This window comes from Xenopus laevis, chromosome 1L, assembly GCF_017654675.1.
Source record: "Xenopus laevis strain J_2021 chromosome 1L, Xenopus_laevis_v10.1, whole genome shotgun sequence".
NCBI lineage: Eukaryota > Metazoa > Chordata > Amphibia > Anura > Pipidae > Xenopus > Xenopus laevis.
Genome location: NC_054371.1, coordinates 199,507,090 through 199,524,643, shown reverse-complemented (window position 1 = coordinate 199,524,643; position 17,554 = coordinate 199,507,090). Strand labels below are relative to the sequence as shown.

Below are 17,554 nucleotides of genomic sequence, written 5' to 3'. Positions count from 1 at the left end.
GGAAGCAAACCCTGCGGTTGCAGGGGGGCCCAGGAGTTTTTTAATTTTAATATATCTTGATAAAATAGGCCAACTTATAAATATTTTGGGGCCCTAAATTGAATTTGCTATGGGGCCCAGTAACAACTAGTTACGCCACTGTTCCCAAGAATATCTAGTAGCACAGAAAATCATTTCACACCACACAGGTAGGGTTGCCAAGCTTAAGACCAATGTTATTAATAGGGAAGAAAGAGAAATATATATATTGTTTTTCCAGAAAAGTGGCATACCTACATACAGGTCTAAACTGAGATTCAAGATAGGCCCTGTGACGTTTGATAGGGAGATATCAAAAACCGTGGGAATCCCTTTTCGTGAGTGGAGGCTGGGGGAGACTCCCAGAAAATGGGAGAGTTGACAGCTCCGTAACCTAAAAGATGGAATTGTTTTCAAATTATTGTCTAAACAACCATTGTCATTGCCATTGTCTGAAGCTGTCTGGCCTAATCCTTCTCTATCACCTTCTATAGACTCCTGCTGTGTTATAATCACTTGCAAGTGCACTTTAACTTTAATCAGGTGCTGAAAATACATGATTTCCCGAGTTCATCATCAAAATTACATCTGCTCCCAATACTTGGTGCATTTTTTGTGTGTTTTGAAGCAGATCACAGTGGGGACATTTGATATTTTGGTGGTTTCATCTCCTAGGTTCCCCAGGGACTGTAAGTGCATTGCTTGTGATTTATCCAAACATAGTGGCAGGGCTAAAACCCGTAAGTGCAAGTAGCAGCTTTGAGCAACACCAAGGGCAACCAGGGCTCCCTCCCGAAGTCCAAACTCCCCCCACCTCACATGCGTGCATCGCACTTTTATTCATAGCAGGGGATGAGTGGGTCAGGATGTCCCACCAGCCCAGTCTGAACCTGAGTGAAGTACCTTTAATGAATGGTATAAATTTGCACAACCGTGGCAAACTTTGCATGACCACAACTGCAGCTGTGCTTAATAGATGAGCTGTCATTTGTCTGTGACATTTGGAAACAGCCACAAGGGGAATGCTCCGGGTTTAAAGAAAATAGTTTTCTCCACTGCAGCTGTGAGCTGACACTCTGTATGAGAGAAACAACAGCTTCCAGGATGCATCGCCCCACTGAGTAGTGTTTGAGGTGCTATCATTTAGGCAAAAGGGTAGAAACTGTACCAGCTAAAAAGTTTGGTGTCAAAATCCATTAAATAAGCCAATGATTGTGATAAGGGCATAAGCAATTCTAATGCAATAAATATATTTATTGTAGTTATTATGTTATGTTATGCTGTCCTCCCTGTGTGTACTTTTATATAAGAGAAGTTTGAATACAGACGCACACCCTGGTCCTCCAATCATGAAGTCCTGGTGCACAGTGAGATAGGTATCGGCCACCTATCAAATGTATACAGCAAAAGATTCACTGGCACATGGGTAATGCTGGCAGGGTTATACCCTTACTTTAAATTTATTTAATGCAGCATACAACGTTTCGGGGATGTCCCCCTATGCTTGATAAAGGGGGACATCCCCGAAACGTTGCATGCTGCATTAAATAAATTTAAAGCAAGGGTTTCACCCTGCCAGCATTACCCGTGTGCCAGTGAATCTTTTGCTGTACTTTTATATAATACACAAGAGCCATGAATAGCCTGTAAATTATATCCTTATAAAAGGTGCTTAGTGATGTCATTGGTTATAATCAGATCGTACTGATGTTATTTCTTTCATATAACTCAGGGAAACTTGTTTATTGCAGTAAATATAGTGCCCCCTGTTGCAAAATATATGGATATTAGATGTCACCTTGGAGTTCCATGGCCTGTTGGCCTTTGGCCTTGTGCTTTTATGTGGTCATGAAACTCCTCGGTAACTTATAATATCCTTATATTTTACAAGAGGGGTACTTTATTCACTATATATTGTAAGATTATATAGTGCTGTGTTTCCTTACAGTGCTTAATATCTAAAGTTATATATACATGTATCATTGTTCCATTACTATAAATCACAGATTCCAAAAATCAGTTGCTGATGGGATTATGGGAATTTTGCAACATTTGCAGCATTATTACAAATCTTTGTCTTAAAGGGCAAAGTCAAATTAAGTAGATACAAAACCATTGATATTCTGGTAAGAGAAAGCTCTGGGACACCAATCACTCATGGGCAGAGCATGAATGTGGCCATCCAAGTCATTTCAGTCAGTGTCCATTGTTCTATGATGAGGAGCTTTTGTATAATTTATTGATGTCCCTATTGCAGCTGAGAGATAAATTGTAAATATTCAGATGTTCTGATTGGCTGCAGAATAGTCCTAGCCCTGCTGATTTCAAAATTGCAGACTGCCAGACGACTGTCTCCTGTCTCATAGTGATATATTACACATCAAATAATCTGCCTATCACACAGTATCCTATCAGCACCCCAAAACCTGCACCACAAGCATCTAATGGGGTAATAGCCAATATATAATATTATTTTGTCCATGCAAATGTTAACATGGATGTCACAAAAGCAGTCATTCTCCTGTGGAATAAGTGTACTGGATATGTGGCCTCCTAATATGTACATGGAACTTCCCCAGTGAAGAAGGATCTACAAGCACCAGACATAGGGTGTCAGCTGGGAATGTGTACTAGAAGCTTACTCTCGCCTGGGGGGCACCATGACAGCAGCTGAGAGAAAGCACACACTGTTTATATTTGGATTGGCCTTATTTTACTGTGATAGGGGGCACCTGTTAGTGAGGAATAAGAAACATTGCTGCAAAGGAGAAGACATGTAACAACTGTAATTTTCCATTTTTTACATCTATTGTTATAGATTTATGTTAATATACAGTTAACGTTTTCCTCCTGCACCCACAAATAAAGTACCTCTTGCCAACAAATGTTCTATTTTAAATGAGAGTTGCTTTATTTCTGTAGAAAGCCAAAACCACAAATAACATTTCATCCCTATTTATGTTCCATACTAGTCACTTAGCTGCAATATGTAATGTACCTATGCACCCCACATGTGCCCCACAGACAGGTCCAGTTTAAATGGCTGCCCCCATGGTTAGTAATTATACAAGTTGTAGCAATGCTTCTGAAGCAAACACACAATTTTCACCAGCACAGGGTAGCAAATGTATACAAATGAAACTTATCAATTAGGCAAAGCTAGTACAATTTTATATGATTCTTTATTCCTTGGTTTACCTGGTTTCACCATAACTTTCCTTGTATCTTTCTCCCACAGCACATTTATTATAAGGTCGTTGTTCACCTATAAATAAACTGAGTATTAAGTATGTGCTGCCGCATCAAGTCTTAGGGTTTCGAGCAGGTTTGGGTTCAGCAGTTCCTTCCACTCTCTCCCCGCCTGTGACCTAACACTTCTAACTTCCAGCTCCTCCATTTGATATATTTGCTCCTGCCCTGCCCCTTTCGTGATGTCACTGCGGGGCAGGTCGGGCTCGGCTCTTTAAATGGAGGAGCCGGGCCAGGTGCAGGTTAGGTGAGGGTCGGATGTGGGTCTAGATTTTTATCACTACTCAGTATAACTAAGTATGATGCGGAGAGCAATATTCTGAAACAATATTCAATTGGTTTGCATTTTTATTTAGCTTTTTATTCAGCAGCTCTCCAGTTTGCAATTTCATCAATCTGGGTGCTAGGGTCCAAATTATCCTAGCAACCATGCCTTGATTTGAATAAGAGACTGAAATATAATTGGGGAGGGTCTGAATAGCAGTATGAGTAATAAAAAGTAGCTCAACATTATTTTTACTTTCTAGCCTTACAGCGAATGTGTTTTTAGATGGGGTCAGTGACACCTATTTAAAGGCTGGAAAGAGTCAAAATAAGAAGACAAAACATTTTTATAAACTACAAAAAATAAATAATGAAGATAATTTAAAAAGTTTCTTAGAACTGGCCACTCTATAACATACAAAACTTTTAAAAGGTGCCTGTCACCCCAAAATTATATCCCCCAATAATAATAGAACACACACTCCAGCTGGGGGGAAACAAAAGTTTTATTGAATGGCCACATTTAGCAGCATACATGTGTATAATAAGTACTTCTAAGTGGCGTAAGTAGATATTACTGGCCCCAAAACATTGGTAAATTATCCTATTCTGTCAAGATTAATTTGGGACTTGCAGGGTCTGCTTCCTCCATATTTACACCCCTGGTGTTTCTTCTGATGTACTTGTTATGCACCAATGCAGCTAACAAGTAAAACCACTTTTCTCAAGGCCACAATATGTCCACCCACACCAGGAGCTCCCTCTCATTGCAAGTTGCCTGGCACTCAGGGTTTTTTATCTCAATAATAAGGGCACTTGCTCTATGGTTACCAGAAGGCACACGTAGAAACAGCTGCATGGATGCCCTGCTTATTTCTATAGATGGAGATTCCCATTCAATCCTTACTGCCTGCCTATTTACAGGGCAGTCATTGGGGTATGGCAATTTGTAAGAAAGCCCGAGTGAATAAAGTCACTTATTTTCTGTCTGACACGTCTACTGATGCTGCCACTCTGTTGCTTGTGTCACACTGAGCAATAAAACGGAGCAGGAAAAGATCAAGAGACTCTTTATGTTTCAGTAAAATAAGCTTTTGCTGTTCTGCCCAGGGTATTTCTTTTTTAAATAAATGTTGTGCCCTGTCTTACTAGTAATGCTAACCAATCAAAAGAACATTTCAGCTTTCCACCCATAAGTGTCAGCAGGGGGGCAGCAACTGTAAACGATGTACCTGTAGGCTGAAACCGATTGGCTGAATTCACATTGGATTATAATTCAGTAGTTATGTTTCTTAATGTGTTATGTGAATATTTTAGGTTCCATTGGTTGTTTTTTTTAATCCATTTGCAAACCTATTTACAGCAGTCACAATATTACATTGAACTATCAGCCTAAATGTGCATTAGAAATACCCAAAGCCCCAACTCCATATTCAAACAGGAATACCTTTCTAGAGGTTAAGGCGCATCCAGTGGTGGAACTAGTTGTTACTGGGCCTCACAGCACAGCAATTTTAGGGTCCCCAACTTATCCAGAAGTTGTCCTGTTTTACCAATATTTATTGAAATTGTATATGAATCAGAGCCTCATGGGGCCCCCTATACCTCCTGGGCCCCGTTTCAGCCGCAGGGTCTGTGTTCTCTGTAGTTGTGCCCCTGGGCATTATATTAGCATGTCCAGGGTTCAAGCGCAGAAAAGGGAAAACAGAAGAGTTATACACCTATGTACAGCGCCCTCATGTGGTATAAAAGTGTATAAGCTCCATTAATCAAAGTGGAATACTAACCAAAATAAGCAGTATACACTGGGCATACGTCAAAGATGGTCAGAATGGAAGATCAGTGTTTCTTGAGCTGGGATCTCCCCCTTCTGTCTACACTATTCCTATGCAACCCTAACCCTATACAACCCTATACTGTGAAATTGCAATAATATGTGTCTGCTTCAGTAAGATGTTATGTCTGTTATGTTTTAAAGTTATTTGTAAATGTAATTGCTATCGAAAGTAGTACTTATCAGCCCTTTGCTGTTCCCTGTGCTGCTTTATCTAAATTGAAAGAATGTAGCGGAAGCCAGCCTCGCATGTTTTTTCACAGGCCTGTTCATCAGCTGGCGTCTGCTACAGAACCGTCAAGTCAGAGAACAGTAAGGGACAGACAATGCTGCCTTCAATAGTGGTTATCTTTACATAGAATTTTTAAATCACTGCAATGTTTAGTAAATGTAATACAGACTCTGTTCCAAGGACAATAGTGTGATTTGCATGGACTTTTAGGGTAATAACACACAGTTGCTATTTTCAACCAGGCAATTAATAACTTAACATACAGTTGATATATAAGACTTCATTTGCAAAGCTAAAAACAACATACCAACAAAAAAAATCTGCAACTGCCATTTTTTGCATTTTTCATATTGCATTCAGCTGTCTGCAAATGGCCACAGGCAGGACCTTTCCAGTGCTAACTGCATTAGTCAGCATCCAAGAGAGAAGGATGGGGGACATTTAGTTGCACTTCGCCCACCCCAGACTCACATTTAACTTTTGCATTATTAAAAGGCACAAGGTATGGAGCAGCAGGTCGTGGAGGCCCACATGGAGGCCCTATAGCAGGTTTTTAGAACCTGTGAGCTCTATAGGACCAGGGGGTGTGGAGAGTGGACCTAGTTGTCCAGTAGGTTTAGTGGTGTGAAATGGGGCAAAGCTGAAAAGCATCAGTAGATATGGTGGGATGCCACCCAGGGATAAGCTGATACTAATCAACTTCTGCTCTGCAGGGCTCAGGGTATGTTTCCTTGTAATTACATCTATCATGAACTAATTTGATGTAAATGTTATTTTTTTCCCACATTATTGTTTTTATCGAATTTAGTGTATCCTAATATATTATCAGTTGTGTCTCTTTATAACAGGTGGGTGCCTTTTTGACATCTGAAGGTAAAGTTCCAAAAAAAGGCAGGCTGTATAAATGAGCTCCAACTAGTAACAGTCTCTCTTTAGCAGGAAACTTTGATGAACCGTGTAAAGGTGGCCATACACTGGCAGGCTGAAGCTGCTAACTTGCCCGTTCAGACAGAGTTGGCAGCTTATCTGTCAGTGCATGGGACACTCCAACAAGCCTTTTTGGACAGATATTGATCAGGCACATTTTATTTTGCTGTCCAACCAAGGATCACATCCGTGGGTCAATGCAGTCATCATCCTGACAGCCTGCATAGCGGCAATTATGATCCAGTTGTTGGCCAGAGGGTTGACCTCAATGTTTGCATATCAGTGAACGTTCCGCTTGTTTGACAACCTCACGACTGAGGTTCTTTACGTATATGGCCAGCTGGAGTCTTAATTAGTATCCCCTTATCTATTTTTCCTGGAAGCTTACTGACAATTACAGGGATAAGGCAGTTTGGCAGTTCTAAAGCTAACACCTAACACACAGGCAGATTCAGGGAGATTTAGTCACCTGGCAACTAATCGCCTCTCCTGCGGGGGAGATTGTCGCCAGTAACATAACTAGAGGGGGGCAGGTGCTGGTGCGGGATGTGCAGGCGGGCCCCCAGCCTCCCTCCGCACACCCGAAACTCCATAGAAGACTGTGGCGCGTGAGCTGCCGGGGGGCCCTGAGGGGGTGTGGGTCCTGTAGTTATGCCGCTGATTGTCGCCCTGCAGAAGAGGCTATTAGTCGCCAAGGACACTAAATCTCCCCGAATCTGGCCGTGTGCTAACTCCCTAAGAAAAGCAAAGCAGTGACTTATTGCCTCGTGCCTTTAACTTATACAGGCTGCTTGGCTTTGCAACTGCTCAGATGCTGCCAGGTACCTTCTGAATGAAGCACTCATATACTATAGCATACCTGTCCAGGAGGCACCAATTAAGGCTATATTTATCATATAGGTGCATATATGGGGCACATCAGTGGGTAGAACTTCTGTTTTGCAGCACTAGGGTCCTTAGTTTGATTCAGGCTTAGGCTTTATCTGCATGGAGTTTGTATGTTCTCCCTGTGTCTGTGTGGGGTTCTTTGGGGTTTTCTGATCCCCCCCCCACACACACACACACTCCAAAAACATACAGGCTGGTTAATTGTCTCCTAATTAAATGAAGCCGTGTGTGAATATGATAGGGGCCTTATACTGTAAGCTCCAGCAGTGCAGGGACTGATGTATAATTTATGTAAAGCAATGTGTAGATGCGTTGGCACTTTATTAAAGGGGTTATTTACCTTCTAAATGCATCGATTCATTTGTTTTCAGAAAATTAGCTTTCTATTTTATTTTTTACCATTTTACCAAAATTGAAGTTAAGTGGAATGTTTGTGTCTCTGGTGTTTCAGTCTGGCAGCTCAGTAATTCAGGTGAAGATTCTGAACTTTTACAATTTGCTACATTATTTGGTGCATTTCTCAGCAGCATCTGTGGAATATTAACAACTATTGTATCAATTTTAACAGCTGCCTTTAATGTAACTCAGGGATTCTGCTCAGCAAGATAAGAAATGTATCAACTAATGTATCAATTTAGAACAGTTTATAGAGTTATAGATCCCCCCCCCCGAAATACATAAGAAGGTGAAAATGTGAAACTTCAGTATTGAAAAAATTGTCAGAAATAGGAAAATTGAAAGTAACTGAAAAACTGAAAAACAGTCTTTATTTCTGGTGAACTATCTGAAACCAGCTGAACTGGAAAATGTGTTGAAATGTGAACAACCCTTTTAATATCAGGAAATAAATACATATGGTAAATTAGAAAAGTGTAAGAAATCCATTATCCTGCTATCAGATTCTTGCAGCTAAATGAGAAGGAGGGAGTAAGGGTCCCTGTGTCTGCTGAGATCAGAGCAGCCAGTAGTTTAGTAAATCATGATATAAATATGCACATCATGACACATGGGATGTTTGCACTGCACTGATAACCAAGAGAAAGGGACAAGCTGAGGTCTGGTGTCTTGAGCAGTAGAAAAAACCCTTCATTCCAGGAGTAAGAAAATGGCCAGTGTTGGGGATCATATAGACCTGTAAGAAATTAAAATGAATAGCAGCAGTGTGACTGTCTCTAAGCTGCATGTTTGTGGATCTTTAATTCAGGTGACCACAAGATGGCAGCAGAGCATTGTGTTTATTTGATAGATTCCTTGTAAGAATATGGAAACTTCTGGGTGCCCTAAGGAACAATAAGGATATAGGTTGCTGGGACAACCTTTTTTTTTGTCAGTTGATTAGAACACACAAAAGGAGTGTGGCCAAAAATGTTGGTACTGCGTGATTGTGTTCTTGAGGGGCCCCATATAAATGACTTGTATGTGCACAATAGTCGGTGACTGTTATTTACTCATTGCAGGTACCTGGCATTATAATTGCTTATGTGTATTATTAGCTGATAAACTGCCCTCTTGTCTTGGATGCATTTGTTTTTTATTTTTTACAATATTACAAAGGATTTTTTTATATATATATATATATATATATACAAAATGTAAAACAATAACAAAAACATCAGGGTGTTGAATGATACCATTGTTAGAAATATCTAATATAATAAAAATACATAATATTGTTAAATACTTGTGGTTTACAAACAACACACGGTCTCTGAATGCACAGCCATAAGTAACACTAGAAATCACTGACCCTCACTGAGTTAGTGGAACCCTCAAATATTGGTGACATCCTGTAAACCTATGTTCTTTAATTGCACACACTGGAACCTTTATACTCAGGGGTCCTTGCTGGGCCCATTTCCTCTACTCAGATCCTTCCCACCAGGTCTGGACTGAGAATCAATATAGGCCCTGACATTTCAGGTACACAATCAGTCCACCATCAGCTCACACAGAGGCCCAAACAGCCACCATCAGCCCACTAAATACTGACTTTCTATGGCATTTGCCAGAACCCACAGATTGCCAGTCCGGGCCTACTTCCCACCATAGCAAGGTCCCACCTGGGCTTCTGTAGGCAACCACATGTAAAGTAGCTGCTCTTTCATTGTATAACAGTAATGAGAAATGTGACCATGATTGTCTTTGCTTTTGCCCTTCCATACACCCACCCCATTCATCTGTTTACAATATGAGGGACATAGCTATAACTATTTCACTGTTTTTCCTGTCTGGAACCCCTTTGCAACACATTGCTTCTTAGAAAAGTAATTTTGTTAGAGGCATCAGCTTGTGGTTTACAGCATGAATATGATGTGCCCCTGCACCGTGCACTCTCAGTAGATAATATAGGAAAGTTATGTACTGTGTGCTTGTCTGGAAATGCCTGCAATGATCACATTTGTCCAACAGATGCCGCCACTTACCCAAACAATGTGTGAGGAGTCAAACTAGTTTCTGTTCTCATTAGAGAGAGAGAGAGAGAGAGAGAGAGAGAGAGAGAGAGAGATTAGATAGAGAGAAATGAGATTAGATAGATAGATGATGATAGATAGATAGATAGATAGATAGATAGATAGATAGATAGATAGATAGATAGATGAAAGAAAGAAAGAGAAAAGAGAAATTAATTGCTGGATAGAGAAATATGGATAGGGACAGAGATACTGTAGATACATAGATAGATAGATAGATAGATAGATAGAGAGATAGATAGAGATATAAAAAATGTAGTGCTTGTTTAACTGTTTAAAGGGGTTGTTCACCTTCAAACAACTATTTGTTTTCAAATCGATCACCAGAAATAACGACTTTTTCCAATTACTTCCTATTTCCTCCGTGTCACCGTTTTTCTAATATTGAAGTGTAAAGTGTCATTTTCCACCTTCTAAAGCAGCTTTGGAAGGGGGGTCGCCGACCCTGTAAACTGTTCTAAATTGATACATTTAGTTGATACATTTCTTATCTTTGTCCCTGCTGAGCAGAATCTCTGGGTTTCATTACAGGCAGCTGTTAGAATTGATACAATAGTTACTAATATTCCACAGATGCTGCTGAGAAATGTATCAACTAAATGTTGCAAAATTGTAACAGTTCAGAGTCTGCACCTGAATTACTGAGCTGTCAGACTCAAACACCAGAGACACGAACATTCAACTTTAAATTTAGATTTTAGAAAAACTGTAAAAAAAATAAGTAATGGAAAGTAATTGAAAAAAGTCTTTATTTCTGGGGAACAATCTGAAAACAACTGAACTAAAAAAAGGATTTGGAGGGTGAACAAAGCGCCCAAGTAGGAGAACTACAGTAGAACCCCCATTTTATGTTTTTAGGGGACCAGAAAAAAACTGTGTAATATCCAGGAAAATGTAAAACCAGGAAAATGTATTATGCATAATATGTAGGTGGGATCACAAAATAACAATGTAAAATGAGGGGGAAATTAAAATGAGGGGCTGATGAAATGATGTGTGTGTACAAATAAAGTTCTATCCGTTATATTTATAAACTTTATTCAGCAACCGGTCACTTTTCTATTATAATTTAGCAAGTCAAATGTCTATTCCCTGGATCTGCCCACAACATTTCTAGGCACATAAAAACAATAAATAAATGTACAATAACAATAAATCATCGTGTGACACATGTTTATACAGAAACCATATTTCATCCTCTGCGCCAAAAATAAAATATCAATTCCTTATCACGTTTTTATTAGATGTAATTAATCATTTTGCTAATGATCACTGTAATTATAAGAACAAACGGAATTGTTGGACGGTATGAATGGAATGGTTTGGACATAACACGCATTTAATTGTTGCCACTGAATTATGATGAATTACTTCATTATGCTCCTATTAATGTCATTATTAGAATAAATCGTTATGGTATTAATGGACGTTTTAGAACACAGAATAGAAATAAATATATACAGTCAGTTTTCCCAGTGGAAAACGAAAGGATTTCCCTATAAATTCGCCCGCCGGCGCACAAGTGGCGCTAAATACAAATTAATTGCTCCTTTTCCACTTAAAAAAGTCCCATTATTTCCCTACTCGCCTCGTTCCTAAAACGAATGGAGCTTGTTTTTAAAAAGAATTTGTCTATGGAAAGGGGGAAACCTTGACTATGAACAACCAAAGTGTTTTCGATGGAGAAAGATCTTTATTTGGGAACCATTGGAACACCAGAAACTGCAGCAGGGCTCGTTTATTACACAACACAAGTAAAATCTATTGGAAAATTTAGGAAACCCTGGCTATCCTTATAGACTCTTAAAATATTACTAAAGTGAGTTGAGAAGATTGTGATAGATGGTATAGAATAGTAGAAGCAATAAAGAGAGATACGAAAATGGATAGAAAGAGTTTTATTGCCTAAATGTATAAGGTCAATTCATTTGTCAATTATACTTTGTATATTAAAAAATAGATTTTTTCCCCTTTTTTCTGTACCTTCCCCCCCCCCCCAAAAAAACTGTTTTTGATAAATAAAAAAGAAAAAAGAAACCGCAGCAGGTGAAATCCAGTAAATCAGGGGAACATGATATCTGCCCCTAAGAACAACTCTCTTTTTCTCTCTATATAAATGATACTGAGCAATGTGATTTAATTATTTTTACATGACTTTACTGTATTCATTGTTCAAACTCTCCACTGCTACAGGTTCTTCCAAATGATCCTTTTCACAAACTCAATTGCTGCTTTTTCTCACTCCAAGTCCCATCACTGAAGCCATTTGCAAGTTTAAAGCCTTCCAGAAAAAAATGTCTGCGTAATAAAAATGTTTTCTGCTTTCATCCACTACATATAAAAATACCTATAGAAGAGAAATGTAGCGCTAAAATAAATATTTTGTTTTTCAAATCGGTGCCTATTATTTAAATCGGATTCATATTATAATGAATGAACATCTGCCGGCGGAATAATAAGAGAAGAGGAAACAGACTGGAGGATAAAACACAGACTTTAGAAAAGCGGGTTTCATTGTGATTCAATGTTTCAGTCCCTAGTGAGATGATTCTTCAAGGTCCTTGGATAGACTGAATGGAATATGGAGTATATAGAGCATTACATTGTAAATAACATATTCTTGTGTTCTTGCAGAAACACGCATTTAATAGACACATAGATTATATATAGATATGTTGATGTTTTAAAAATAAACCCAGGCTTCTCAAGTTCTATATCTTGTTTGTTATTGTCTCAGTTCTCTCTTTCTTATTAGAAAATTGACTTCACAAGCTCCCTGCTATAAATAATACATGTCTACCTGTCACAATACAAATGCCATTAGAATAGTGCTGGTGTATTTACACAAACTGCATTGTAAGTGCCCAGCATCCTGATAACTGTGCAAGGGCTGGTGAGAAGACAAGTACAATAATAATTGTTCAGCTATTGGAGAGGGGTCAGGGCAGGAGAAGGTGGGTGGCACTGTGGCAGTGCTGCAGGGATCTACACAATCTGATTGGGACACATTGGGCGAATGAGACATGGGGGTACTAGAAGGAAGAAGGTTGGTGGCGGTGCTGCAGGGATCTACAGTTTTTTATCAGAAAACAGTGGGGGATTAGCATGGGGTTCCCAGAGAGAAGGTGGGTGGCAGTGCTGCAGGGATCTACAGTACCGGCCCTGACAGTGGGGGAATGGGACATGGGGTCCCAGACAGGAAGAAAGTGTGTGGCAGTGCTGCAGGGATCTAGAGTACCTGATCAGGACACAGTTGGGGAGGGTTGACATGGGGGTCCCAGAGAGGAGGTAGGTGGCAGTGCTACAGGGATCTACAGAATCTGATCAGGACACAGTGTGGGGGATTAGCATGGGAGTCCCAGAAGGAAGAAGGTTGGTGGCAGTGCTGCAGGGATCTACAGAACCTGATCAGGACACAGTGCGGGGGATTAGCATGGGGGTCCCAGAGAGGAGAAGGTGGGTGGCAGTGCTGCAGGGATCTACAGTAACTGATCAGGACACAGTGCGGGGGCTATCATGGGGGTCCCAGAGAGGAGAAGGTGGGTGGCAGTGCTGCAGGGATCTAGAGTACCTGATCAGGACACAGTGCGGGGGATTAGCATGGGGGTCCCAGAGAGGAGAAGGTGGGTGGCAGTGCTGCATGTATCTACAGTACCTGATCAGGACACAGGGTGGGAATGGAACTGGTTAAGAAGTGTCATGTGACCAGGCTCCCAGTGTTGGTGAATGCAGCAGAGTCGCCCTGTAGCGATATGTAGGCGATAGTGTGTGTGGCTTGGACTCAATTCACTTTTCCCCCTTTCCCCATTAGCTTTTCTGACGTTGGCAGCCATGTGATGTGAGTGCTCGCTATAAGGCCCGCCCTCTAGTCAACTCAAAGGCAACGTCGTGTGGCGCTTCCCTGACACTTTCCCGTGTGTCTGTGACAGTCAATGTCCGGCGCTGTCGCTGGGGGAGAGATTAGAGGAGACGCAGTTGCCCGAGAGCCCATGTCTTGTTGCCCAGTACTGGGGGGTGGGCGCTAGTTAGAAGGGGGGAGAGTAGCGGTCTCTCCCCGCAGCCCCAGAGCCTTATGCTTTGCCTCCCAAGCCATGACTCTGAGCTCTGACATGTCCGATGTTCTTGCCGAAGAGACCGATATCGATGTGGTGGGAGAAGAGGACGAGCCGCGGGCAGAGGAAGAAGAGGAAGAGGATGGGGAGCTGCTGATGCCCCGCTCCCCGCACTGCTCCTCCACTAAAGACCCGTACAAGGCGGCGGGGTCGGGTGGGGTCGGCAGGAGCGCGTTGGTGAAGCCCCCCTACTCGTACATCGCGCTCATCACCATGTCCATCCTGCAGAGCCCCAAGAAGCGTCTGACCCTCAGCGAGATCTGCGACTTCATCAGCAGCCGCTTCCCCTACTACCGGGAGAAGTTCCCCGCCTGGCAGAACTCCATCCGCCACAACCTGTCCCTCAACGACTGCTTCGTCAAGATCCCCCGGGAGCCCGGAAACCCCGGCAAGGGCAACTACTGGACGCTTGACCCGGAGTCGGCCGACATGTTTGACAACGGCAGTTTCCTGCGGAGAAGAAAGCGCTTTAAGAGACAGCAAGTCCCGGAGCTTGTGCTTAGGGAGCCCGGACACTTTCTGCCGGCCTCTGCCTATGGCTATGGACCTTACAGCTGTGCCTATGGCATCCAGATCCAGCCTTTCCACCCACACTCTGCCTTGATCGCCTTCCAGCAGCAGCAGCAGCACCAGCAGCAACAAGCCCGGCATCAGCAGCAACAAGCCCGGCACCAGCAGCAACAAGCCAGACATCAGCAGCAGCCCCCCAGCCTCCCTTCCATGGCTGCCCCAGCCCTCATGCCTCCTGCTGCCCAGGATCTATCAAGGACCTGCACCTTCTACCCTCACCAGCTCAGCCCAGCAGCCCTGCCGCCCTCCCTGCAGAGCAAATCCAGCTCAGCCCTGGCCAGATCCACCTTTTCCATTGAGAGTATCATAGGGGGGGACCTCAACCCTGGCCCCAAAGCAGCTGGGGTCCCTGTGATCTCTAGGGCCCTGGTGACTTTCTCCAGCTCAGAGGCTGCTGCTGCTTTAGGGGGAAACCTGCAGCCTGGGACGGTGCTTACAAACCACTAGGATTTCTAATTCTTAAATCAGACATTTTCTGAGAAGGTAGGAGGCTTTTTTATGGATTATGCATCATGTTTTGCTTTTGGGCTTTTTCCCCCAAGAATGCCCAATATACTTCCTTCTGGTGATAAACTACAACTCTCAAGCATGGCTACTGTAGCATGCTGGGAACTGTAGTCCCAACACAAGCAGAGGGATGCAGGCTGGAGAGCTGCTATATTAAAGCAAGAAATGCAACATATTCCATCCGTTCCATGAACTCTATGCCAAGCCAACGGATTTACTTTCCCTTTAAACACCCATTTATCTTCTAATTTGTACACTTTTACTGTGACTCAGGTCTAAAGATTATTCCCAGCAATTGTGTAGGAAGCAGAAATGCAGCAATATCTTGTAGCTCTCACACACACACACACACAAGTGCTTTTGTGGCAAAATGATTTCCATGTTTACACAGAGACAATCCATCTCCTCCCCCTTTTTAATTTGAACCTGTGTTTTATATCATAATAGGGGATTGTTGTTTTTTTTCTTTTGTATGAAAGTATTTCTTATTTACAAGAATTAATGTGCCAAGGCAAATGTACGATTTTTTCACATTTACAAAAAAAAAAAATTTAACAATTTAAATAAAAAATAAATTGTTTAAAGATACCGAATACTTTCACTTTATTGTTTTTATCTGGGCTAAATACAACAGTGGCAAAAGCCGGACCTCTTAACTATAACATTTCCCAGGATCCCACAATTAAAATAGTTCACGTGGTGTCTGAATTTAAAATTAAATCTAACAGAATTGGGCAGATTGATTTGTATTAAAGGAAACATGAGCAAATAAGATTATTTATGATTATAATTAGTATTTTTTTGTTTGTTTATTATGGTTCCTTCATGTGTAATAATTCATTTATATTTGAGCCTGGGATAAATTCAACATATAAATAAGCGAGGAGAGTAAGGCTGACCGTGCCTAGTGCAGGCCCAATACAGTAATGTGAGCCTGGCACACAGGAGTCTTTGTATTCCAATAACATTTATATTAATACACAACAACTCCTTCGTTTGTGATATTTATATTCCCTATAAAAGCTGTTCAATAATCCTTTCCTATAAACTATTATCTCTGGGCATCCAGGCCACCAGGAATTCTTATTTTAACGAAATTTAATTTCAGAAGGAGTTGGAATTTGTTCTGATAACTAGTCTTTATTTATTTAAATATTCAGAATGAATGGACATTTGCTGGTGTTTGTGCAAGAGCTTATGTGCGTATCTAGATACAGTGGAAATAAATTTGTATTATTTGTACTATTTTACAACCAGGCACTACAGACCGGCTAGGATGATCTTAAATTAAATGTTCTAATGGATTTGACATATTCCCTCCTCCTATTTCTCATTTATTCGTTTTCTCATAGTGCAATAGTAATTGTACCATGTATATAGTAGACTAATACTGTAGATAGTAAAGTAATAGTAGAGTGCAGTGCTTAAATAACTCTACTTTCGATTTGATACATTCGGGAAATGCTTTTGCTGGATTAAGGGATCAACTAAATACATTAAAAATACATATCTACCAGTAGGCTTGTGTATCCCATTAGTCAGATTATTATTGAAGCTATATGTTATTATCTATCCCATACAATATTTGTAGAGGTTCATTAGATGGAAATAATAAAAGAGGAGGTCGGTCACTTGTTTGTAAGAGCCTGCGTGCCACTGTCTAATGCTCACACAGCCGAATTAGGGCAATTGTAGCCCCTGGGGGACCAGTTATCCACCTCAGGGGCAATAATTTCACCCTGCGTATAAATAGATGAATTCTCTGTTATTTAATGGACTGAAGAAAAACAGGTGGAGCAGCCCTGCCTGATAACCACTGCTCCACGCTTAATTGTATTTGTAATGTGGGAAATTAAAAAAAAAAGATCTCTATTTGAATAGGGTAAACAACCAATAAATAAATGTTCCCTCTTGTGGTTATAACGCAAAGAGAATATATAATTACAATATTATTATTTACAGTCAAACAAGGCTAATCGAATTTGCAGAGGGCAGTGCTCGTGTATTGACTGCCGGTTACAACTGTCAGTTGTGCTTTTAATTATTTATGCCAGGCTAATGTAAATTAAATATATGTTTGTTTGTTTTTTTATTATTAATTGCAGAATTTAGTGATTATGGCTGATCATTCGTTTGGGAATAATTAAAATAGGAAACCTGTGGGTAAAACTGAAATACATCGCGTTTCTGGCAAACTGAAAAAATAAATAAATAAATAACACATTCACTTTTTTTTTGGTGTTACGGTTTTTTTTTTTTAATATTTAACCGCTAAAATATCAGCTTTGTACCCAGACAATTCTGCAGGTAGCAAATGATATTTTTCTGTTATTACAGATCTTATAAGGGGTTACAGAAATGTCCTAAATTCCGGTGCAAAGTCTTTTTTTTATTTTTTTTGCAGGTGTCTCCAAACTCCCCTGTTTATTTTGCCTTAAAAAGAGATAAATAAAAAGTCCACCACCCCGCACTATTCTGTAAA

At 40.8% G+C, this 17,554-nt stretch overlaps 1 protein-coding gene across 1 annotated transcript; it reads left to right on the top strand.

The window, feature by feature from the left end:
• Positions 1-13,845: 13,845 nt before the first annotated feature.
• foxd1.L (forkhead box D1 L homeolog) lies at positions 13,846-15,660 on the top strand. The gene is given in 1 exon segment (NM_001085583.1): positions 13,846-15,660. A coding segment is annotated over 1 exon segment (1,038 nt). The 5' UTR covers positions 13,846-13,974; the 3' UTR covers positions 15,013-15,660.
• The last annotated feature ends 1,894 nt before the right edge of the window (positions 15,661-17,554 follow it).